Source organism: Bos mutus, chromosome 26 (assembly GCF_027580195.1).
Source record: "Bos mutus isolate GX-2022 chromosome 26, NWIPB_WYAK_1.1, whole genome shotgun sequence".
Classification (NCBI taxonomy): Eukaryota; Metazoa; Chordata; class Mammalia; order Artiodactyla; family Bovidae; genus Bos; species Bos mutus.
In genome coordinates this window covers 41,882,893-41,908,591 of record NC_091642.1, presented here as the reverse complement: position 1 = coordinate 41,908,591, position 25,699 = coordinate 41,882,893, and the positions used below count along the sequence as shown (strand labels likewise).

Here is a 25,699-nt window from a genome sequence, read left to right as displayed (position 1 = left end):
CTTTTTGTACAAAAAGTGCTTGACTGCATGAACACTCCTTCACCAAAATCATGTATATTGACCACCCTCAACCTTTATAAACAGCAGTTTCTCAGAGGTATCTGAGGTGCTGTCTCCCAGGCTGCAGTCCTCATTTTGTCCCAGATAAAACTTAACTGGCAACTCTCACGTTGTGCACCTTTTAAGTTGACAGTTATGGTGACTGATGAAAAGACCCAGGGTGGACTTCCTTCCTTTGCCTGAACTCTCTGAGAAACGGAGCCTTGGTACCAGCAGTGGCCCCTTCTACCCATCCACCTCCCCAGGTAAATAAGACATATTTCCTGTCCCCTTAACAAAATCAATTCCATTCCTCGTACCTTCTTTAATAGAAAATCACATCACACTTTCCTAAACAATCATGAACTAACTGTCCTTTATATTAGTATTCTGTAGATTGGCAAACATAAATACCAGTGATCATTTCTAAAAACAATTGCTTTCTTATAGAGGACATCTCAGGATGGCACTGAACATTATTTATCTGTAGTCCAAAATCTCTAGTTTCTTTGTAAGAGAAAGTGTTCAGTAATTCATATTTCTGAATCTTATTTTTTTCATAAAACAAAATTTTATATAACTGAAGGATCCTTCCTGGGACTAGTTAACTGCCTTTACAAAAAAAGAGAAAAGAATGAAATTCCAGTGTTCCAAATCAACTTGTTACACATTTATATAAACCTACAGTGTCCTGGCAAACAACATGCTTTCATTTTCTGTCTCAGAGCTAGAATCCTGATTCATTTCAGCAGAGACTCCACAGGCAACAGGAAAGATTGTGGCATTAAAATATTCATTTACACTTTTGTGATAGTTCAACAATAGTTCTGGGAAAGCTTGCAAACCATACAAGGTTGAAAGCATCATAAGTGGGTGCTAAGACTCAAATGAGAAAAAGGAAAAAAAGAAAAAGTGGAAAGAAAAACCTCTGGGGATAGCCAGGGGTATTTAAATGAACCATAAGAATGGCAACAATATTTAAACCCCCTTTTTTAAAAAGGGGATTTTTCTTTTTTGACTTAAAATATTTCACTCTAAACAAACTTATGTCCACTGTCAATGAAAGCATCTCACTAATATACTGTGGACGTCTTTTGCCATGTATACCCATGTATATCCATGCCCTTTTCTTTTTCACGTGGGGAACTTCAACCTAGCAATTATTACAACATATGTTATAGTCTAAAGCTCAAAAAATTTTTAGCAATTTTGAAACTGAATTGCATACAAACCAAATAAAATTTACATTATAACAAGCATTTCCACCTAAGACTGTGGGGACACTGGAGCCTTCCGCATTGATCGCAGGGCCTTTTCACCAGGTGCTTTTCTAAGTCATCAAGGTTATCTTTAGCCTCACTTTCAGGCTCCTTTTTAGGCTCTGGCTCTGCCTCTGGGATTTCCTGTGCTGATGTGGTTGTGGGAGCAGCTACGAATGCAGGGGTTATAACACATGCAGTAGCGGCAGCTACAGCCTTCTCCTTTCTGAATCTTTATTTTATTTGGAAATGACCTAGCTATTCAATAACTTCCATCGCAATCGTTTAGCACAACCCTAGTAATTTAGACATCAGCTCCTTGTGACCAGCAGAAAATCTTTTTGTCAGATAAGTGCTTGATTGCATGAACTCTCCCTTCACCAAAATCACGAACACTGACCTTGTCCCCACCTCTTTGGAGCACTTTCTCAGAGCTATCTGAGGTGCTGTCTGCTGGCCTGTAGTCCTCATTCTGCCCCCAATAAAACTTAACTCACAACTCTTATAGTACATCTTTTTTAAGTTGACACTGATTCTAATTCCTGTTATATGCTACAGTAAGGTGAATTATTCATAAAACATTGCTATGAACATCACCTAAAATCTTTAATATATGATGGAGAAAAAAATAGTCTCTTTGGCAAGTGGTGTTAAGAAAGCTAGACAGCTGCATGTAGATCAATCAAGTTAGAAAAGATGTTCACACCATACAAAAAATAAACTTAAAATGGCTTGAAGACCTAAATACGAGACATGATACCATAAAACGCCTAGAAGAAAGCATAGGCAAAACATTCTCTGACATAAATAATAGCAATGTTTTCTAAGGAAATAAATGGGACCTAGTCAAACTTATCAGGGTTTCCTTGATAGCTCAGTTGGTAAAGAATCTCCCTGCAATGTAGGAGACTCCAGTTTGATTTCTGGGTCGGGAAGGTCTGCTGGAGAAGAGATAGGCTACCCAGTCCAGTATTCTTGGGCTTCCCTTGTGGTTCAGCTGGTAAAGAATCCGCCTGCTATACGGGAAACCTGGGTTTGATCCCTGGGTTGGGAAGATACCCTGGAGAAGGGAACGGCTACCCACTCCAGTATTCTGGCCTGGAGAATTCTATGGACTATACAGTCTGTGGGGTTGCAGAGAGTCAGACACGACTTCTACAGTCAAACTTACAAGCGTCTGCATACCAAAGGAAACCATAAACAAAATGAAAAGACAACTTATGGACTGGGAGAAAATATTTGCCAACAATGCTACTGACAAGGGCCTAATTTCTAAAATATACAAACAGCTTATGTGATTCAGTAACAACAACAAAAACCAAACAATCCAATCCAAAAATACACAGAAGTCCTAAATAGACATTCCTTCAAAGACACACAGATGGCCAATAAGCAGATGAAAGGACATTCAACACTGCTAATTATTAAAGAAATGCAAATCAAAACTACAATGAGGTATCACTTCACACCAGTCAGAATGGTCATCATCTAAAAAGTCTACAAATAGTAAATGTTGGAGAGGGTGTGGAGAAAAGGGAACCTTCCAACACCGTTGGTGGAACTGTGCAACCACTATGGAGGACAGTATGGAGGTTCCTTAAAAAACTGAGAACAGAATTATCATAGGATCCAGCAAGCCCAGTTCTGGGGATGTATCAGGAGAAAACTATGATTCAAAAGATACATGCACCCCAATGTTCACAGCAGCACTATTTACAACAGCCAAGACCTGGAAGCAACCTAAAAGTCCTTGGACAGATGAATGCATAAAGAAGATGGGTGGAGTACATTCTTAACAATGGACTACTCCTCAGCCATAAAAAAAGAATGAAATAATGCCATTTGTAGCAACATGGATGAACCCACAGATTACGGTACTAAGTGAAATAAATCAGAGAAAGACAAATATCATATGATATCACTTATATGTGGAGTCTAAAATATGATATTTATTTATAAAACAGGAACATTTCACATGTTACACAAAGTAAAATGTATACCATTACTGAAGATAAATTTTTTTGTTTAGTGTGTTGAAAATGTTACCTAGATTCCTTCATTTATAAGCTGAAAAATTATTCTAACTAGATATTCATTAAAAATACTGTAATATTTTTATTCTTCACTTTTTCTCCTAAGTTGCCTACACAGCTGAAAAGGATTTAACAAAAAAAATACCTTTTAGGAATAATGAAATTAAATATTATATAAAAACATTTCCACATGGGTCTTATAGAATTTTTCATTAATTTATAATTCTACTATATCCTCAGTTTTATGAAAAAGTATTTGTTAGCTACAAGAAAAATGATCCTCAAACATTTTAATCATACCTGTTTCTGGGCTTCTACTTTTTGCTTTCTGGTTGGATCAATTGCATCTACCATCCATTTAATTGTAAAGTATGTTACTGCACCAAATATTGTCAAACGGAAAATTAAACCAACAACTTCATTCCGACTCAAGGGACGAGAAAAGGTTTCAGCATGTACCATCTTGATTGTTAACCTTAAAAAACAAATAGAAATGTCAGTAGATAATAACTAGACTCATTAAAATTGGGAGACTGATAGGTAGCATAAACTAAACAAGAAAAACTGACTTTTAGTCAAAGTCAACATTACCTACCTTGTAAATGTTTTAGTTAAGGAGAAATGGATTTTTAAATGTTAAGTAAACAAACACATTTTAAGCTCCTCTTGGAAACAGGCTTATTTATTAAATTTTTTAATAAACTTTCCTAAAAGTTCATATAATTTTAAGTACAGAATAATTCTATTGAAAAATGCAGTACATGTTTTAAAGTATTTATTCTTTTAAAGAACTTTTAAATAACTATTTCAGGGAATCTAGATAAATGATGACTATAACACTTATACAACTGAAAAAAGGCAGCCAAACAATGAAATACTTTACTAATGTAATGGTATACGAGGTAATTTCTGAGTAAAATTCAAGCTGTGAACTGACTCACGGTTCTCTCATACTTACTTTTAAAGGTTTCCAAAGCCTGCTAAAATTTATACATGCCATTTTCTCAATTCACAAGTGACATGAAATTGTTGGAGCCATTTTACTATTTCCAACAACCTACCTATGTATGAAACAAGCAGAATCTTCAAAATGTTTGAGCCACGAAAATACAGCTCTCACCCAAGATAAAGAGGAAAAAAGGAAGCAACGTGCCTATTTTTACACATATACCTAAGCAGTTACATCAACACAGCTTGGCCTACAGGAGGGATGCACACCTATGTCAAAGGCAATGACCACCTAATAAAACAAGCTTTAGGGGTGATGTGACCATCACTTTTTGAGAGAGACTCTTGGCCTCAAATAACGGCATTATACTCTCTCCACAAGGTGTGCTGAGTGCTATGTGATTTGGGGGGGTGGGGAATGTGTATTTTGCATTCGTGTGAAAAGGAATAATCCAAAATCTGTACTCAGAACAACAGGTGAAAATAGGTTCTTCATAGGCTAATTTATGGTCATTCCAGCTCTAAAATTATTGTTCCTATTCTCACTAGTACTATCTAGTTAAAGATTTTCTTCAGTCATTCCAACAGAATTGGTGTCAGACTACTGAACGATTTCCAAAAGAAAAGTCAAGGATTCCAACCTTCTGCATCACTCGGAGACATTCACTTCACAACAATACATTATTTAATTTAAACTTAACAATTGGGTTTAAATTAAGTAACTGAAAAACCTTTATTTTGGATAAAGACATTTTGGCCTAGGGATATTAAATGACTCAATTCATACAATAAAGCACTTATCAAGCATGTGTATATATTACCTACAGTATCTTGAGTATACAATAATGGCTAAGACACAATTACTTTACTCCAGGAATGCACAGTCCATTATTATCTTATTAAAAATTAAGCTAGAATAACCAACCCCCTCTGCAACAACAACAAAAAAAAGGAAGCTAGAGAGAAGCCATATAGTTAAAATCTCTTATGTAACAAATCAAAGGGTGCTTTCTATCATCAGCATGGATTTCTAAAATGGGTTAACAATACTCTTCTTATAGTAAGTGGAAAAACTGACTTCTCTAGTCTTTATTCCAACACAGTAAATTTGAAAATTCAGTTGGAACATGTGGGAGCATTATTCACAAATGAAAATAAAAGAACAGGCAAAATTAAGATTTATTAGCTTAAACTGCTGCTGCTAATGCTAAGTCGCTTCAGTGTGTCCAACTCTGTACGACCCCATAGACGGCAGCCCACCAGGCTCCCCCATCCCTGGGTTCTCCACGCAAGAACACTGGAGTGGGTTGCCATTTCCTTCTCCAATGCATGAAAGTGAAAAGTGAAAGTGAAGTCACTCAGTCGTGTCCGACTCCTAGCGACCCCATGGAATGCAGCCTACCATGCTCCTCCGTCCATGGGATTTCCCAGGCAAGAGTACTGGAGGGGGCTGCCATTGCCTTCTCCATTAGCTTAAACTAGTGATATTCAAATAAAATGTTTTCAAAAGTTTGAGTTAGTAGTGATAAAACTGCCATCTACTGGATGGTCACTGAAATACATGAGCTAAGACTACTACCAGTATACCCCAGTCAACGAGGTAACAATTTTTAAACCTATCAGAAAAACCAAGACAAAGCCTTTGCTAACCATATATTTTCCTATAATTAAACTATTAACTGCAACAGAGTACTCTGGACCTAGTCACTTCTAAAAGGGATCCTTCTTCTAAAGTGACTTCAAAATCCTGAAATGAAAGTGAAACTTATACTTGTAGGTTTTAACTGTGTACTTGATCATACACTCATCTACTATTCATATGACATTGATACGCCTGCAGTGTAAGGCTGTTATGGTAACAATACCATCACAGCAGAATATATAATAAAAGTTTCACATGCATACAACACTATGGGCTGTATTTCAATTTTGTATGAACATTAGGATCAATACACAAATATACTCATAAACATGGATGATGCCATGGACAACTAAGAAATATGGCAAAACACCGTAATTCAGAGTTATTTGTTAGGCAAATGTAACAACATATAGCTTCATTATAGAGTTCTCCATTTCAGGGTAGTAAACTTTAAAATCGTACCACCTCCTCAATAAGCAGGTTACTGGCAGGTTAAGGTACAAGAGTATGGTATTCATGCTACAGCATTTCTCTAATTCACTGCAGTGTTTTACAAAGTTTTTCTCAACCCCAGAGTCCCAGTTTCGCAGACATCAAGGCCCTATGAACACTGCCTGTGACAAAGAAAGCCTGCCAACATTCACATACAGGACGGATTATTAACAGCACCATCCTCTGCGAAAGCGCGCCCAGGCCTGAAGAACCACCTCCACTTTTGCAGTAGGTGGTAGCAGTGCCTGTGCGACAATCAGACCCGGTTCGTTCTGGCCGCCTTTCCCTAGGACTCCAGTTCTGAGGTCGCCCGGAACGATCTTCAAGGCACCGCAGCGACTAGGCTGCCTAGAGACTCCCTGGAAAGGGCCTACGTCTTGGGGGGCAGCGCTAACGGGGACTTACGGGCCTAGGCCGGGCCGGGAGCCAATGCGAAGCCCGGGATGCCCTTGGAGGTTAATCCGGTGGATACGAAGGGCTGCGGGAAGCTGAGGGGCGACAATGAGGTGGGGCGTGGAAGGACGGCGAGGTGACCCGAGATTGGCTTCCCAGCCCCGCGCGGGTCCCTGAAGGAGCTCAGCGTGACCCATCGCCCGCCCTACGAAGCCCCGCGGAAACCCGCTACTCACCGCCTGGGTTGAAACAGCGGCCGCAGGAGCCCTTACCAGCCTTACACAGGAAGGAAACGCCGCCTGGGAAAGAACGCTTCCGGCCGGAGTAGCGCCCCGCCCCCTCGGGCGGAGCATGCGCCGCCGTGGCCGAGTGCTTGAGGGGGTGTGTTTCCGGCTTTTAGAAGAGGTGGGCGGATTTGGCGGGTGCGAGGTCACCCACCAGATGTGTAACCTGCTGTCTGCTGAAGCGAACCTCTGAGTTGAGTTGAGTATCAGAGATAGAACTGGGGCAGGCGCTTGTCACGTAAAGTCCCTGCCCTGCTCGCAGCTCCGGTCGCAACACTGACAGATGCGGGAGCCTTCTTGAGAGTGCAAAGAAATGCTCAGTATTCTGAGTATTCAAAGAAGTTCTTTCTCGACTTCTACTTGGCCCTTACCTTGGCCCTTCACCGTCCCCCTGGCCTCCAAGCCCCGGTGCAAACCCACACGCTGCTGTTCTGTCCTTTAGCCAAAGCTCTAACGCGCATGGCCAACCCCCACCCCTCACCATCTGTCTTTCAGTTTTAGGGTGAGCTCACCCGCCTCCCCCTCGTCTGCGCAGACAAACACCTGGGGGTGGCGCCTTAAAATCTCGCTGCGAGAGGATTCTGTAGCCTATCCGGGCAGGCCTGATAGCAGGGACAAAATAGGGCATCTGTAACAGGTTTTGCATTTCGGTGACTTCCCTTTTTCTTTTCCCCTTCCCCTTTCCAGAATGAGACATGGTGAAAAAAGGTCCCCAGGGAGCAAATCTGAAAGCCGGCTTCTCCAGAACATAGACTGCCAGGGGGCGAGACGACTTTAGACACCGTCCCCAGGTATACCAGCATCACTTCCTTCAGACTGAGGCGGTGAGACTAAGAAGTAATAGAACAGTTCCTCTTACTACCCTCCTCGGAAGGCAGTTTGTGCCTCTCTACTTTAGACAGCATCCTTGATGGCTAAAATTCTACAGCCTGATTGTTGAATCTAGTGAATGCAAGCTTGTGATATTGTGAGGATAATAGGTACAGTTTACCGAATGTCTACTTATTGGTAGGCATATTGTCAGGCAGTTTGTTTCTATGGGAGCCTCTGGAGGGCTACAGTCCATGGGGTCTCAAAGAATCCGAAAGGACTGAACTCAGAGAGAGAGAGAGAGAGATTTCTATGCTTCACACCCATAACCTAAATTTCTCAAAATCCCCAATCCTCTAAAATAGCCATTATTTTATTTATTGTTTATAGATGAGCATATTTTAAAGCTTAGATATATTTTCCTAAGTTCATGCACCTAATAACTGACACAATTTCATTGGGACCTAGATCTGATTCAAATCCTACACTTTACATCCTCTCTTTGAAATAGTAATTTAATATCAGTTAAATTTTAAAATCAAGGTGAACGAGATAAAACCATGACATGATGAAATCTTAATTAAGACTTTAAAGAATAACGAAGGGATGACAGGAATATAATGAATATTTTGAAACTATGATTGAATTTATTGATGAATCAGTGGGGGCCTTAGAATCTAATACTGTAGGTGGTTCATGCTTTACATCGAAGCCTTTTTGTCTGTATTTTTGTTTAAAACCATAAATAAATTCTTAAAATGATATGAAGCTGGGTTTGGCAGTTCTCGACTGATTATTTAGAGAGGGTAATAAGACTCGGAGAACTACAGAATGGTTATGAGACCAAGATAATATTTACCAAAAAACACAAGCCATGTGTTCAGCAGTCTTGGAAGAGATTCTGCACTGGGTCCCTGGGATTATCCTCAATGTGAGTCATTGCTTGGGATGCTCATAGGAGAGTGCCTTGACAGAGCTTAAAGGTAGAAGTTATCAAAGGAAAGAACTTTAGATTTTGTGGCCCGTAAGGATAATCATACCCCCTGGTAAGGAAAATGAGCTGAGACATTCAAGGTGGTGATAGATTTCCATCGTCCACTGAATGAAACTGGGTTAACTAAGGCCCCCACTTGCCTTACTTTAAGAACCAGGATAACCAGCCTACCCAGTTGGTCTGACATTAAGGGGCTTTCTAGGACATAGAACTTTAAATGCTAGTACAGGGAAAGTCTCAGGCAAGCCATGAGGAGTTGGTCACCCTACTAGGGACATCTAAATGAAATCTAGAACCAGGTGGAGCTATCAGTATGGTTGCATCTAGACTCAAATCATCTGCTTGTATTTGGGGTACGGTTATTACCGTACACAGGTATTCCTATTGCACAGGAAAGGTAATTGTTGGATAAATTAATTAAGGCTGACTATAAAGAGTCTAGTCACTTCAGCTGAGTCCAACTCTTTGTGAACCCCTGGACTGTAGCCTCCCAGGCTTCTCTGTCCATGGGTTTCTCCAGGCAAGAATACTGGAGTGGGTTGCCGTTCCCTTCTCCAAGGGATCTTCCCAACCCAGGGATGGAACCCAGGTCTCCTGCATCACAGGCAGATTTTTTACCGCTGAGCCACCTGGGAAGCATCAAGAATCTACATGCCCCCAAATAAATATTGCTGCTCATGCCTTTTTCCCGTGGTTTAACTATAAATTAAGTACCTACATCTCTCCTTTTTTGGATCTAATTTTCATTTAGCAAATCCTTAGGAAGCCTTCTATGTCTGGGACGTAAGACATCAAATTACTGCCTTCCCTTATAATGCACATTCATTTCCAGCAATCATTAAATCAGCTATGTTCTTCCAGAATAGAACTGAGTGAACATATGCTTTTCATCCCGGGATAGCTTTATATAATCCCTGGCAGCACAAAGCACCATATTTGGCCCTCAGTAGGGGCTCAATAAATAATTCACTATGTGTAATATTAATCAGGAAATTATAACAACAGATTTCTGGTAGACCTTCTGAGCCTTCCCTCCGTGATTGTCAGAATCAAGATATTAAAAATAGTTATTATATTTACTGTAAAAAGTTTTTGTTTCTTTTTATCTTTTGTGGTTGGTCATTAATATTTTCTATTTCTTTCTGTTTTAGTTTTGTAAAGTTATGCTTTTCTAAGAATTTCTCCATTTCTTCCAGGTTGTCCACTTTATGGGCATATAGTTGCCATAGTAGTAGTCTCATGATCCTTTGTATTTCTGCATCGTCTAGTGTAACTTTTCCTTTTTAATTTTATTGATTTGAGTCTTCTCCATTTGTTCTTGATAAGTCTGGCTGATGTTTGGTCAATTTTGTGTATCTTCTCAAAGAAACAGCCTTAAGTTTTATTTATCTTTGCTATTATCTCCTTCATTTCTTTTTCATTTATTTCTTCTATGATCTCCATGATTTCTTTGCATCTACTAACTTTGGGGGAATTTTTGTTCTTTTTCTAGTTGCTTTACATGTAAGGTTAGGTTGTATATGTGATGTTTCTCTTGTTTGTTGAGGTAGGCTTGTGTTGCTATAAACTTCCCTCTTAGCTCTCATCCCATAGGTTTTGAGCTGTCATGTTTTCATTGTCATTTATTTCTAGGTATATTTTGATTTCTTCTTTGATTTCTTCAGTGTTCTCTTGGTTATTCAGAGACATATTGTTTTGCCTTCATGTGTTTGTGGTTTTTTTTTTTTTATATAGTTTTTTCCCCTGTAGTGATATCTAATCTTACATTGTTGTGGTCAGAAGATATATGAAATGACTTCAATTTTTTAAAATTTATCAAGGCTTGATCTGTGACCCCAGATGTGATCTGTGCTGGAGAATGGTAAAATCTACTGTTTTTGTATGAAATGCCCTGTAGATATCAATTAGGTCCAACTTGTCCATTGTATGATTTAATGCTTGTGTTTCCTTATTAATTTTCTATCTGGATGATCTGTCTGTTGGTGTGAGTAGGGTGTTAAAGTCCCCCACTATTATTGTGTTACTGTTGACTTCCCCTTTAGCATTTGCCTTCTGTATTGAGATGCTCGTATGTTGGGTGTATATATATATATATATATATATATTTATTTATATATAAATATATATATTTATTTATATTTATATTTATATAAATATATATTTATATTTATATATATATATATATATAAAATTGTTATATCTTCTTCTTGGATTGATCCTTTGATCATTGTGTAGTGTCCTTGTCTCTTGTAATGGTCTTTATTTTAAAGTCTATTTTATGTGACATGATATTGCTACTCTTGCTTTCTTTTGACTTCCATTTGCATGGAATATCTTTTTCCAGCCCCTTACTTTCAATCTGTATATGTCCCTAGGTCTGAAAAGTGTCTTTTGTAGACAGCATATATTAAAGGTCTTATTTTTGTATCCATTCAGCAGATCTGTATCTTTTGGTTGGAGCATTTAACCCATTTACATTTAAGGTAATTATTGATATGTATGATCCTATTGCTTTGGATTTTTTTTTATAGGCTTTTCCTTCTCTTGTGTTTCCTGTCTAGAGCAGTTCCTTGATATTTGTTATATAGCTGATTTGGTGGTGCTGAATTCTCTTAACTGTTGCTTTTCTGAAAAGCTTTTGATTTCTCCTTCAAATCTGAATGAGTTCCTTGCTGGATAGAGTAGTTTTGGTTGTAGCTTTTTCCCTTTCATTGCTTTAAGTAAATCTGCCACTCCCTTCTGGCCTGCAGAGCTGATGTTGTTTGTTTATTTTTAAACTGTTTCCTCTTAAGACAGTTAATGGCAGTTCTCTCCTCAGGAAACTGAATTTTCCTTTGTTTTTGTTGGTTGGATGGAGGTGTGGTTAGTTTTCTCTGCAGCCAAGGTAAATCAATGCACTAGACCCTTGAAGTGGAGAAGGCAATGCAACCCACTCCAGTACTCTTGCTTGGAAAATCCCATGGACGGAGGAGCCTGGTAGGCTACAGTCCATGGGGTCGCTAAGGGTCGAACACGACTGAGCGACTTCACTTTCACTTTTCACTTTCATGCACTGGAAAAGAAAATGGCAACCCACTCCAGTGTTCTTGCCTGGAGAATCCCAGGGACAGAGGAGCCTGGTGGGCTGCCGTCTATGGGGTCACACAGAGTCGGACACGACTGACGCAGCTTAGCAGCAGCAGCAGCAGCAGCAGACCCTTGAAGAGGGAAGGGATTCCTTAGATTGGGAGCTGTAGAATTTCACTGTGAGTCTATTCACTTGAAAAACTTGGCAAAGTGCAGATTCCCAGGTCCCAGTCTTAAAAGGCTCCTATTTAACTGCTCTAGGTTTTGGTCCAAGTCTTTCTATTCTGAATAAGCATTTGAGATGATTTGGATATAGGTAGTTTGGGACCACACTTTGACAAACTTAGTATATAAAAGCGGAGAAGGCAATGGCAACCCACTCCAGGACTCTTGCCTGGAAAATCCCATGGACGGAGGAGCTTGGTAGGCTGCAGTCCATGGGGTCGCTAAGAGTCGGACACGACTGAGGGACTTCACTTTCACTTTTCACTTTCATGCATTGAAGAAGGAAATGGCAACCCACTCCAGTGTTCTTGCCTGGAGAATCCCAGGGACGGGGGAGCCTGGTGGGCTGCCGTCTATGGGGTTGCACAGAGTCGGACACGACTGAAGTGACTTAGCACTTAGCAGTATATAAAAGTCTTATATATAGTATATAAAGTATAAAAAAACTCAGTATATAAAACTCTTAGTATATAGAACTCTTAGTATATAAAACTCATATATAAAATTATTAGTGATAATTTTGTATATATTTTTGTACAAATCTCTTTTGTCTCAGACCCAAAAGCTTATTTGATTCACTGAACCATTAAGCTAGCTGGGATACATTAAGAAATCAAGGCCAGGAAGCCTCATGACGAGATTCAGAATAAAACAGTCTTTGGAAAGAAAAATCTGAAATATTGGATAAATAAACATGGTAAACATGACTGTATTCATTGCTCATTAGAAATGATTCACTTGACAGTGATTTAGAAAGAGCAGAACTTCAAGAAATAGATAAAATTATATAGCAGTAGTTCTGTCAGTGTAAGAATCACTTGGTAACCTTGGTTCTTTTAAAAATATTTCATTGGAAAATAATGATCTTGATTATTACTTTGACAAGTTAAATAATAGAATGGGTGGAGGAAGAAAAGTAAAGCAAAGATATGAAGCTGTCTCTGAAGCCATGAAAGCACTGAGAAAGACTAATTTTGGGTGCTTGAAACTCTAGGAGAAAGAATAAGAGGGCATATCAAGGCAAAAATAATGGAAAATTAAAATTTCAACAGATTGTATCAAGTGGAAAGATGAATTGATAGCTTCATTCTATGAAAAGCACAGAGAGCCAAAAGACTCAATAGTAAGCTTCAAAGGATATTATAAATCTACCTTTCATGCCTTAATGTTTTTAAACTTTGTATATAATTTAAAATGAGTGTATACAGAAATTAGTGTATATGTAATTTTCTCATATCATACGGGTAGCAGTAATCCACATTCTTACATTGCTTCATAATCCTTTTTTGTCAAGGACTACTTCCAATTATGCATTTTTTTTTTTTACAGTTTATGCTACCAGAAAATATTTTCTAGAACTTACTTTTTAAAAATGTGCAGTATTTTGTTGTTTATCTTTAATACAGTACTAAAAATAGACTATTTAAGTGATTGTTGTTCTGTCACCAAGTTGTGTTCAAGTGATACTCTGTGAAAGGTCAGAATTGATCAACCCAGGGAACTGGTTGGGAAGGTGTCTAACCTTACTGTAGCCTTATTAGCAAGAGTTTTAAGGCATAAATGAAAGGGTAAACTCCCTAGAATTTATTTGGGCCCTTCCTAAATGCCCTTCCGTATAATTTTTTTTTTTTTAATGGGAGAGGAGAAGGGAGGGCTTGGGTAAGAATAACAAAGATATGAATTCATTAGCCAAAACAGAAGAAACTGTAGTTGAAACATTAATTCTCAATTCCTGTAACAGCAGATTGATAGATGAAGCATAAAACAAGACCAGATGCTGTGGTTTCCAGGATGCACTTGGCTTCCCATCCCTTATAACCTGGAGCATTTTTTGCTGTAAGTAGGTCATTTGCTTGCTCTCATTTACCTGATTCTAGGAAAATGCCCTTGAAAGTATTTGGAAAATAAGACTTTCATTAAGCTTTTGCTTTTGCTTAGCATTTTAAAAGTTAAGATTGCATGAAACCTCTCCCAACCCCATTTCTCTATTAGCCAGAATAACCTGTAACCTTGAAGCATAAGTAAAACTGAAATAGACAAGAAAAATTCAAGATCTTTTATTTTTTAAGGACTTAAATTTATGTCCATAGCACTGGCATAGTACTCATCTCACAGAATTATAATTGAGGTTTGAGTTTCTCTGTTCTCCTATCAGTTGTGAACTTCTTGAGAAAAGAGGATGCCTAGGACATAGGAAGAAGTTAACGAATGTTTTAATTAGCTAATTCACCACCACCACCCCCCAGTCTGACATTTTGAATGGGGCAGACACCATTCTAATAGATTTACGGTGACTGGGAAGGGAAAAAGAGGAAAGAAAGACAAATGGTCCAAAGAAAAGGACATGTGCAGGACTTCCCTAGTGGTCCAGTGGTTCAGAATCTGCCTGACAGTGTAGGAGACATGAGTTCGATCCCTGGTCTGGGAAGATTCGACATGCCATGGGTTTACAGCCCGTGAGCCGCAACTACTGAGCCCCACTCTGGAGCCTGTTCTCAGCAGCAAGAGAAGACACTGCAATGATAAACACATGCACTGCAGTTAAGAGAATAGCCCCCTGCTCCCTGCCACCAGAGAAAGTTCATATGCAGCAACGAAAACCCAGCACAACCAAAAATAAATAAATAAATGAATAAAATCGTGACAAAGTTCAAATTTATAAAACAACAATAGCAGCAACAAAGAAAAGGACATGTGCAATCAAACCATTTTACTGATCATGATTATATTATCATCCTGTTGTGACAAATCTGTTCCTGATATGTCCACCAGAGACCAGTTTCATCAGGTATAGAGAGGTTTAAGAACATGGACCCTGCAGCCCAACAGAGTTGGCTTTGGATGTAAGGTCTGTTCTTTACTAGTTCTGTGACTCAGGGCAAATTATTAAGCTCTCTAAACCTCAAGTTCCTCATCTCTCGTACACGGACAAAAGCAGTATGCACGCCATGGAGTTACACTGAGAATTAAAGGAGACAGTGCCCGAAAGCACTGCATACTATTCTTGATATTTAGCAAGTGCTCAATAAACATGCCACTGAACTAGCTCAGATGTTATTTTGATTATACCGTGAAGTGATATTCTCTCATTTCCAGAAGTTTATATGAACAAAGATTCTTTCATATCTCTTTAGAATTTGTGTGAGCGCTTGTCAACCATGGCGTATTGTCTAGGAATGTTTATCTTCTCTGGCTTGTGAAGAGGTCTTGCCTCTGTCCCTTTGCCCTCTTAGTTCTTAGTTTTAATACACCCCTCTGGGTGAGTCTCACAGATTAGTATTCTATAAAGTATTAGTGATAGTTATGGAAAACCTGTAAGATTTCATCCTTGTGACTGCCCCATACAACTAAGTTATATTGATCAATCCATGAAAATGACTATCTGGATATTTCTCAGTTCACTGAAGACCATCATTAATATTGACTGTCATTCCCATCTGTCTAATAACAGCTGTTTATTGAGCTTACAGTTCTTACTCTCATAGAATTCTGAAGACTCATATATCTTGTGAAAATGCAAATCTTCATAGAACTGTTGATTTTTTTAAGTTAGAGATTTAACCTGTCTTTTATTCCCATTCATTATTTGTTTTGGGAAGACATCCTTACGTGGATTGCCTAGTGAGTTTTGTCCTGAAGAAAGAAATTAGTTCAATGGATGAAAGGGAGAAGCTGAACCAGATTTGAGATTTGAGGTCGATACTTTTCCATCTCTTATCATTTTGCAAATGGCAGCATTTTCATTACCCTTGAGGACTGTCATAACATGAGAGCTGCTATTTTTCAATGTAAAATTGAATTAATTTGAGCATAACATGTTTTTAAAAAATATTTACTATGTGCAACTCTTGGAAATGCTCCTAAAGTTGAGGGAGTTTTACTGAGCAAATACAATGCTATATCTGATTAGACACTGAGTACATGGCTTTCAAAGGCAAAAGCAACAGCAAAACTTGCTAATTTTAGATGTTTAGGGGTGAAATATCTACTAGGCCTTCTTTCATCTTAGGTCAAACAGTAGTGCACTAGCAAGCTAATGTTAGATTTGCCCTCCCCTCTAGTTTATGGCTAGTGTTTTTGGAACCAGAAAAACAAAACAAAGGGGTAAAAAAAGAAAGAAAGCAAAGTCTGTATGTAACTCGAGTTAGAGAAGTACAGGAACAAATATACCAAGTTGGCAGTGCTCAAAGTCCCATTCAACTTCAAAATAGTATACCTGATAGAGTTTCACAAACCTTTCTCCTTTCTAGCCTGCTCTTTATTAAGTTGAAATACCAAAACCATTCTGAGAGCTTTGAATACCCCTATAAAGTCTAGAGCCAGAGGCATGCCCCACTCCCATTTCTTTATATTTTCTGAGTTCCCAACGTCAGAAGAAGGGTCAGTAAAGGAAAGGAGACAAGGAAGTCAACTCCCCAGCAGTGTTTTCTTCCCCTTTGGTGTTTTGCAGAAAAGTTGAAGAGATGCCAGTGATTCTTAACCAACCAAAAGCAGCGTTAGAATTCTGTCTAGGTATTCTTAAACTCCTGACTGGGCAGTGTTCCACCTTCCACACTGCAGTCCATCTTTCATTCAATACTGTGTGCGTGCTAAGTTCCTCAGTTGTGTCCGACTCTTTGCAACCATAAAGACTGTAGCCTGCCAGGCTCTTCTGTCCATGAGATTGTTCAGGCAAGAATACTGGAGTGGATTGCCATGTGATCCTCCAGATGATCTTCCTGACCCAGGGATCGAACCCATTTCCTGTTTTGGCAGGTGGGTTCTTTACCACTAGCACCACCTGGAAATCCTACTTACGCTAGATAAATAGGCTCGCCATAGTTTATTATTGTGTTGTCCTCACAAGCTAGTATTCAAGGAGCCTTCCCTGACCACTTCCTTGGGACTCTTGGAAATAAACATAAAAACAGTTTAAATGACTGGTTAAAAACCTATGAAATACAGTTATTATTCTGGATGGGAGGGATTGGGGGCAGGGGAGGGGAGAGTAAATAATCATATGTCTTCAGTTGAGAACATCACAAGAATTTCCAGGACATGAACTCACATTCATAGGCCAAGAACAGAAGACAACTAAAAAAACCTCTGCAGAGGCACAACATTTCCTCTTCATTCCCTTGGAAGGTAGAGATCTATGATACTCCTTTTTAATAATCATCCCCAAATTCTGTTTCTGTGCCCAACACAATAAAGTGTTTCCAAGTACAGAGTGTCAGATAGGTGAAGAACAAACAGCCTCTGCAAAATAGTTTGAAGCATGTAAAAGGTAGATTATTGAGGGCAGTACTTAGGAAATGCTAAGTTATTTGAAATTATTGTGTCCTACATGATAGCTCTGTGACCTGTCTCATGTTAGGGAGCCTTTCGGGGTTTCCTCCTCTGAAACTGAAGTAGTTCTACAAGCTTCATAATTTCATGACTTGTTCCTTCTGTCCTGTATGAGAGAACTGTCTCAGAAGACCTTGTGTAGTAAGTAATCCTTTGTCAGTTACGATTTTGCCAGTCATAGTTTTGTCACAATGTGGTTTTCTCTTTGTATGCCTAAATTTTACAGTCTGTGATCTCTGTGTATGTATGTATGGTTGAGTTTAGTTCCTTGAAACCAAAGAACTTCATCACAGTTATCCCTACCCTCATCTCCATTCCTACCGCAATCTTAAAGTCAGATGGCAAGGGACAGGAAGTCGGCCGTTCTCATCCCCTCTGTATGTGATGAGGGGAGAATAACAGTTGGAGGCCAGGCCTAGAAAAACCATGCCCTTGTTTTCTGGAAAGACCAGATGGTTACTAAGAATGTTGCCAAGCTTGCAAAAATGATACCAGTGGGAAAAGCAAATACAGGAAAGTGTTGAATCTCAATAAAGGCTATATCAAGAACTTTAAAAAAAGAAGTGTGGTTAACATAAACTCCATCTTCCACAGAAGATCATGGCTTTCAGAATATTAGCTCATGAACAACTAAGGAAAAAGATTCTTTTCTGCTTTTATAACTAATTTTGTTGTTTTATTCTCTTGAAAATTCCCTACCCTTGGACTCCCAATCAAGGTTTTATCTACATAGCACTTCTCTGGAATGTAATCATCTCCGTCACCAGTCGGTGAGAGATTACCGTAACAAATACTGAAAACACGCACATAGATCCTCATGAATAATGTTTTTGAGAGCTAGCCAAAAAGGAAGACATAGGTTTACCTTTATTTGTGTGTTTATTTGTAGTTTTATTAAGAGAAAAAACATTTTCAGTCAGTTCAGTCGTTCAGTTGTGTCCAGCTCTTTGCGACCCCATGAACCGCAGCACGCCAGGCCTCCCTGTCCATCACAAACTCCCAGAGTTCACCCAAACCCATGTCTCTTGAGTCCGTGATGCCATCCAACCATCTCATCCTCTGTCATCCACTTCTCCTCCTGCCCTCAATCTTTCCCAGCATCAGGGTCTTTTCAAATGAGTCAGCTCTTTGCATCAGGTGCCCAAAGTATTGGAGTTTCAACTTCAACATCAGTCCCACCAATGAACACCCAGGACTGATCTACTTTAGGATGGACTGGTTGGATCTCCTTGCAGTCCAAGGAACTCTCAAGAGTCTTCACCAACACCACAGTTCAAAAATATCAATTCTTCGGTGCTCAGTTTTCTTTATAGTCCAACTCTCACATCTATACATGACCACTGGAAAAACCATAGCCTTGACTAGACAGACCTTTGTTGACAAAGTAATGTCTCTGCTTTTCAATATGCTGTCTAGGTTGGTCATAACTTTCCTTCCAAGGAGTAAGCGTCTTTTAATTTCACGGCTGCAGTCACCATCTGTAGTGATTTTGGAGCCCCACAAAATAAAGTTAGCCACTGTTTCCACTGTTTCCCCAGCTATTTGCCATGAAATGATGGGACTGGATGCCATGATCTTCGTTTTCTGAATGTTGAGCTTTAAGCCAACTTTTCACTCTCCTCTTTCACTTTCATCAAGAGGCTCTTTAGTTCTTCACTTTCTGCCATAAGGGTGGTGTCATCTGGATATCTGAGGTTATTGATATTTCTCCTGGCAATCTTGATTCCAGCTTATGCTTCCTCCAGCCCAGCGTTTCTCATGATGTACTCTGCATATAAGTTAAATAAGCAGGGTGACAATATACAGCCTTGACGAACTCCTTTTCCTGTTTGTTCCATGTCCAGTTCTAACTGTTGCTTCCTGACCTGCATACAGGTTTCTCAAGAGGCAGGTCAGATGGTCTGTTATTCCCATCTCTTTCAGAATTTTCCACAGTTTATTGTGATCCACACAGTCAAAGGCTTTAACATAGTCAATAAAGCAGAAATAGATGTTTTTCTGGAACTCTCTTGCTTTTTCCATGATCCAGTGGATGTTGGCAATTTGATCTCTGGTTACTCTGCCTTTTCTAAAACCAGCTTGAACATCTGGAAGTTCATGGTTCATGTATTGCTGAAGCCTGGCTTGAATAATTTTAAGCATTACTTTACTAGCGTGTGAGATGAGTGCAATTGTGCGGTAGTTTGAGCATTCTTTGGCATTGCCTTTCCTTGGGACTGGAATGAAAACTGACCTTTTCTAGTCCTGTGGCCACTGCTGAGTTTTCCAAATTTGCTGGAATATTGAGTGCAGCACTTTAACAGCATCATCTTTCAGGATTTGAAATAGCTCAACTGGAATTTCATCACCTCCACTAGCTTTGTTCATAGTGATGATTCCTAAAGCCCACTTGACTTCACATTCCAGGATGTCTGGCTCTAGGTGAGTGATCACACCATGGTGATTATCTGGGTCATGAAGATCTTTTTTGTATAGTTCTTCTGTGTATTCTTGCTACCTCTTCTTAATATCTTCTGCTTCTGTTAGGTCCATGCCATTTCTGTCCTTTATTGAGCCCATCTTTGCATGAAATGTTCCCTCGGTATCTTTAATTTTCTTGAAGAGATCTCTAGTCTTTCCCATTCTATTGTTTTCCTCTTATTTCTTTGCACTGGTTACTGAGGAAGGCTTTCTTATCTCTCCTTGCTATTCTTTGGAACTCTGCATTCAAATGGATATATCTTTCCTATTCTCCTTTGCTTTTTGCTTCCCTTCTTTTCACAGCTATTTGTAAGGCCTCCTCAGATAGCCATTTTGCTTTTTTGCATTTCTTTTTCTTGGGGATGGTCTTGATTCCTGTTTCCTGTACAATGTCACGAACCTCTGTCCATAGTTCATCAGGCACTCTGTCTTTCAGATCTAGTCCCTTAAATCTATTTCTCACTTCCACTATATAGTCATAAGGGACTTGATTTAGGTCATACCTGAATGGTCTAGTGGTTTTCTCCACTTTCTTCAATTTAAGTCTGAATTTGGCAATAGGGAGTTCAAAATCTCATTCTCTAGGTAGTGCATTCAGGAGTAAATAACTCCACACTTGTTCTGCGTAGTCCAATTTATTGTTAATTTTGTTGTCTGTTAACATACTGGGAGTTATGTTAATCTAGAACACATCTCTGTCACAGATAACAAACCAGCATTCATACAGGTAGGACACATCATTTACCTTGATGAAGACAGTGTTATAGAAATAATTAGGAAGATCTAGTTATATTATCTAGAAAGATAGAATTTCAAGGAATCACACTCTTTCAGGATCAAAAGGAATATTAAAGTCATTGCATCTTCAACCAAAGACAGTATGGAACTGTAGAAAGACTGTATGCTCTGGAATCAGAGGACCTGGATCAAATCACAGCTTTGCAACTTAGCTGTGTGTTTGGGGTAATTTACTTAACATCCTTGAGCCTAGTTTCCTTACCTATAAAATGGGAATAGTGACTACATTATAGGGTTGTTGAAAGGATTGAAGATAATGTATGTAAAAGACAGACATAATAAACATTAGTAAATGACTGTGGTTGTTGTGAACATAAATGTCATTAAGCTTATTTGAATGTTCCCAGTGACAAGGAATTCACTAATTGTTCAGGTAGCCCATCTCTTAGTTACTCTTCAGAGTTAGTCCTTCCTTTTGCTGAGCCTAAATCTTTTCCCCTAGAATTTTTATCTATGGTTCTCAATCTTGCCTGTAAGGCTGAACAGAATAACCCTGTAAATCAATTAAGCATGTGATCTAGAAAGTAATATATACTTTAAGAAAGGTGTGACCAGTATGGACACTAGAGGTTTGTCAACACAATTTAGGATCAAACTAGCTTCTTTTTTTCCTGAAACCCACTCTTTTAATATCTGTTAGTTAAAGTATGTCTGTCTTTTGCACTGAGTCCTGCGTGCTGTACCTGTCAAGAGTTTTGAGAGAGACTCAAGTCCAGAAACTTACAATTAAATCTTTATTGTATTAATTAACAAATTGACAAAATTCCACTTGAGACATACAAATAGAATTTGAGTATTTAATCATATGTAATGTGGCATACCTGTAAGGTCACGTAGCCAAAAGTGGAAAAGAACATAGTGCTCTTTATTGAACAAACACCAAAATGGTATTTAATATATGTCAAGCACTGCTATAAGTGCTTTTCACATATTAAAGTATTTAATTCTCAACTAATAATAACCCTATGAATTAAATATTATTATCTTCAGAAAAGGAAAATGCGGCACAGAAAGATTAAGCAACTTATCCAGGTTGAATAGCTAGTAAGTAGCAGAATTTGAATCTGAATTCTAGCTAGTAAGAGCTAGAATTCGAACCAGGTTGTCTAGTTCCAGAGTCTGTGTTCATACAAATGCCCTGTTCCCAAATTTGTCAAAATTTAGAAAAATTCTATTACATGGATTATTCAGACTCCTTAAAAGCAAGAAAAACGCTGCTGGATTTACAACCTACTGTATAAAAGCACTATTAGAGTATACTTTTTGAGTGATATGGATTTGATTTATGAGAATACAAAACATTGACTGGAAACAATATCTAGCCTCATTCATTCTGATTCAGACTATGCTTCTAATGATTGATTTTATATTTTAGCTATATAATAAAGAGGGAATTGATGAATGCCTCTGAGTTTTGGTCTTCTGTTATATACTTATTCTGCTGAATATTGTTTTCAAATATTAAGACAGCAATACATCATGTAGAGTTTTATTTTTAAATTAACATGAAGTTGATGATGTGTACATACTTGCATGAGTGTACAGTTCTTTAATTTAATACAATAGATTCATATAACCACTGCCAAAATCAAGATATCTGACAGTTTCATTATCCTAAGAAGCTCCATTGTATTACCCCTTTGTAGTTCCCTCCTCAACCCTTGGCAGCCGTGGATCTAATCTCCATCACTATTAGTTTTTTCTTTTTGAGAATGTTATATGTAAATTCAGTCATACAGTATGTAACTTTTTGAGACTGACTTCTTTACGTAGCATGCCTTTGAGATTCATCTGAGATGTTGCATATGTCGATGCGTTATTCATTTTCATTGCTGAGTAGTATTCCATTGTAGAAATGTACTGCAGCTTGTCTACTCATTTGTTGAAGGATATTTAAGTTGTTTCCAGTTTTTGGTAATTGTGAATAGACCTGCTATAAACATTTGTGTGTAGATTCTTGTGTGAACAGAAGTTTTTATTTCCTTAAAGTGAATACCCAGTAGTGGGTTCTCTTGGAGAAGGCGATGGCTCCTCACTCCAGTACTTCTGCCTGGAAAATCCCGTGGACGGAGGGGCCTGGTGGGCTGCAGTCCATGGGGTCGCTAAGAGTCAGGCACGACTGAGAGACTTCACTTTCACTTCTTACTTTAATGCATTGGAGAAGGCAATGGCACCCCACTCCAGTTCTCCCGCCTGGAAAATCCCGTGGACGGAGGAGCCTGGTGGGCTGCAGTCCATGGGGTCGCTAAGAGTCAGGCACGACTGAGAGACTTCACTTTCACTTCTCACTTTCATGCATTGGAGAAGGAGGCGGCAGCCCACTCCAGTGTTCTTGCCTGGAGAATCCCAGGGACCGAAGCCTGGTGGGCTGCCGTCTATGGGGCCGCACGGAGTCGGACACGACTGAAGCGACTTAGCAGCAGCAGCAGCAGCAGCAGCAGTAGGTTTGCTAGGTCATTGTTTTTATGAGAGACTCATGTGTTCAAGAGTATTTTTAACTTTATAAGAGAATGCCAAACTGTTTTCCCCAATCACTATTCCGTTCTGCATTTCCATGAGAATGTATGAGCATTCTATTTGTTTTGCATCCTCACCAGAACTTGTTATTATCAATATTTAAAATTTGAGGTGTTCTAAAAGGTACCTCATTATGATAATGTACTGTATAGTACATGGTCTGCACATACTATAGTAGTATTTACTACTGTAAAAAATAAACAAACCTGTGAGTTAGTGGACCTGTGCAGTTCAAACTCGAATTGTTTAAGGGTCAACTGTGTTCAGTTTTATCTGTTGTGGTTTTCTATGCATGCATGCATGCGTGCTAAGTTGCTTCAGTTGTATCTGACTCTGTGACCCCATGGACTGCAGCCCACCAGGCTCCTCTGTCTATGGAATTTTTCAGGCAAGAATACTGGAGTGGGTTGCCATGCCCTCCTCCAAGGGATCTTCCCAACCCAGGGATCCGAGACTCTATGTTTACCTGCATTGGCAGGCAGGTTCTTTACCATAGTGCTATGTGGGAAGCCTGATTTGACAATATGTCTTTATTAAAATATAAGTGTTTATTATTCACAATTTCCTTAGAATAAATATATTTTAGCACTTTAAGTACATGTAGAAGTGTTTGCATCATTTAGATACCTTTACACTCCCTTCTTTATGTTATAGTTGTGTTGTAGATTTCATTTGCATACATTGAAAACATACATTGGAACTCGAAAATAGTCTATTTTATTTACCTATTTACTATTTCTCTTCTTCATGTTCCAAGTTTCCTTCTGGTATACTTTGCCTTCTATCTAAAGATACTCCTTTACTAATTCTTTAGAGCAGGTCTTCTGAAATGAATTATCTTTGTTTTCCTTCTCTGAGAATGTATTTATTTGAACTTCATGAAGGAATCTTTGCTGGATTTAGAAACTCCAGGTTGACAGGGTTGTTTTTATTTCCCTAGCACCTCAAGTTGTCCCACTTAATCCTACCCTTCATGAATCCTGATAAGAATTTTCCAGTCATTTGAAATTGTTGTTCCCCCTGTAAGTAACGTGTCATTTTCTTTCTAGCTGCTTTAAAGATTTTTTTTTCAATTTTCATCAGTTTGATTATGATATATTTGGGCATGAGCTTTTTGGGATTTATCCTGTCTTCTTGAATCTGTAAGTTTATGTTTTTCGCCAAACTTGAGAACTTTTCGGTCCTTTTTATCAAATGTATTTTACTGCATTGTATTTTTTTTCTCCTCTTCTTCTGACCTCCAGTGGCAAATACTAGATCTTTCGGTTTTGTCCCACTCATCTTTGAGGTGCTGTTCATTCTTTTTCCCACCCTGTGTTTTTTACTTTGTTCAAATTGAGTGATTTTTGTTGTTATCTTCAAATTCACTGACTCTTTCCTGTGTCATCTCCATTCTGTGATTGAAGCCATTCAGTGGCTTCTCTTTTATTTTACTTACTGTAGTTTAAAATTTTTATTTGTTTATTTATATGGCTGTGTTGGGTCTTAGTTGTGACACAGGAGATCTTTGCTGTGTCATGTGGGATCTTTCATTGTGGCACATGGACTGTACCATGCAGTTCTGCTCATTTTGCTTGCTGGTAGGTTATGCTCAAAATCCTTCAAGCTAGCCTTCAGCGATACATGAACTGAGAACTTCCAGATGTACAAGCTAGGTTTAGAAAAGACAAGAGGAACCAGAGATCCAATTGCCAGCTGGTACACAGGCTTCATTGCTCTGCAGCATGTGAGATCCTAATATCCCAACCTGGTATCAAACCCATGTCCACCACATTGAAAGGCAAATTCCCAACCACTGGACAATCAAGGAAATTCTTATTTATTAAATTAAAATTATTCCATTTTGTTTTCCAAAGGGAACATTACATTTTCCTAAAAATTTTTCAGTTCTGAAATGTTAGTTTAGTTCTTCATATCTTCTACTTCTTTGCGTTCCTTTCAGGAGTGTTTTCTCTTACTTCCTGCTGCTGCTGCTAAGTCACTTCAGTTGTGTCCAACTCTGTGCGACCCCATAGACGGCAGCCCACCAGGCTGCCCCATTCCTGGGATTCTCCAGGCAAGAACACTGGAGTGGGTTGCCATTTCCTTCTCCAACGCATGAAAGTGAAAAGTGAAAGTGAAGTCGCTCAGTCGTGTCCGACTCTTCGAGACCCCATGGACTGCAGCCCACCAGGCTCCTCCGCTCATGGGATTTTCCAGGCAAGAGTACTGGAGTGGGGTGCCATTGCCTTCTCTGCTTACTTCCTAGTATGCTTTAATAATAACTGCATTAAAGCCTTCATTAGCTGATTTCAGCATCTGTGTTATCTAAGTGTTGGCCCCTGAATTGTCTTTCCCCAAAGAAAGGCAATGCCAAAGAACGCTCAAACTACTGCACAATTGCACTCATCTCACACGCTAGTAAAGTAATG

The 25,699-nt window shown here is 38.9% G+C and overlaps 1 protein-coding gene and 1 long non-coding RNA gene across 3 annotated transcripts in view; one reads left to right on the top strand and one right to left on the bottom strand.

Moving 5' to 3' along the window:
- Positions 1-7,165, bottom strand: part of ATAD1 (ATPase family AAA domain containing 1) — a 40,668-nt gene extending 33,503 nt beyond the window's left edge. Inside the window, exons 1-2 of one of the 2 annotated variants that reach the window (XM_005906567.2) lie at positions 7,043-7,165; positions 3,632-3,806 (exon numbers count right to left, since the gene is read on the bottom strand). In XM_005906567.2, coding sequence (XP_005906629.1) covers positions 3,632-3,793 — 162 coding nt within the window. In that variant the 5' untranslated portion in view covers positions 3,794-3,806; positions 7,043-7,165. Of the gene's footprint in view, positions 1-3,631; positions 3,807-6,818; positions 7,005-7,042 lie in introns of those variants that run through there. The other variant, XM_070363777.1, reaches the window with a different exon arrangement.
- On the top strand, positions 7,160-25,369 carry LOC138985824 (uncharacterized). Its single transcript, XR_011462786.1, has 4 exons — positions 7,160-7,288; positions 7,778-7,881; positions 13,927-14,021; positions 25,231-25,369. It is a non-coding gene; the product is annotated as an uncharacterized lncRNA (long non-coding RNA).
- Positions 25,370-25,699: the final 330 nt, after the last annotated feature.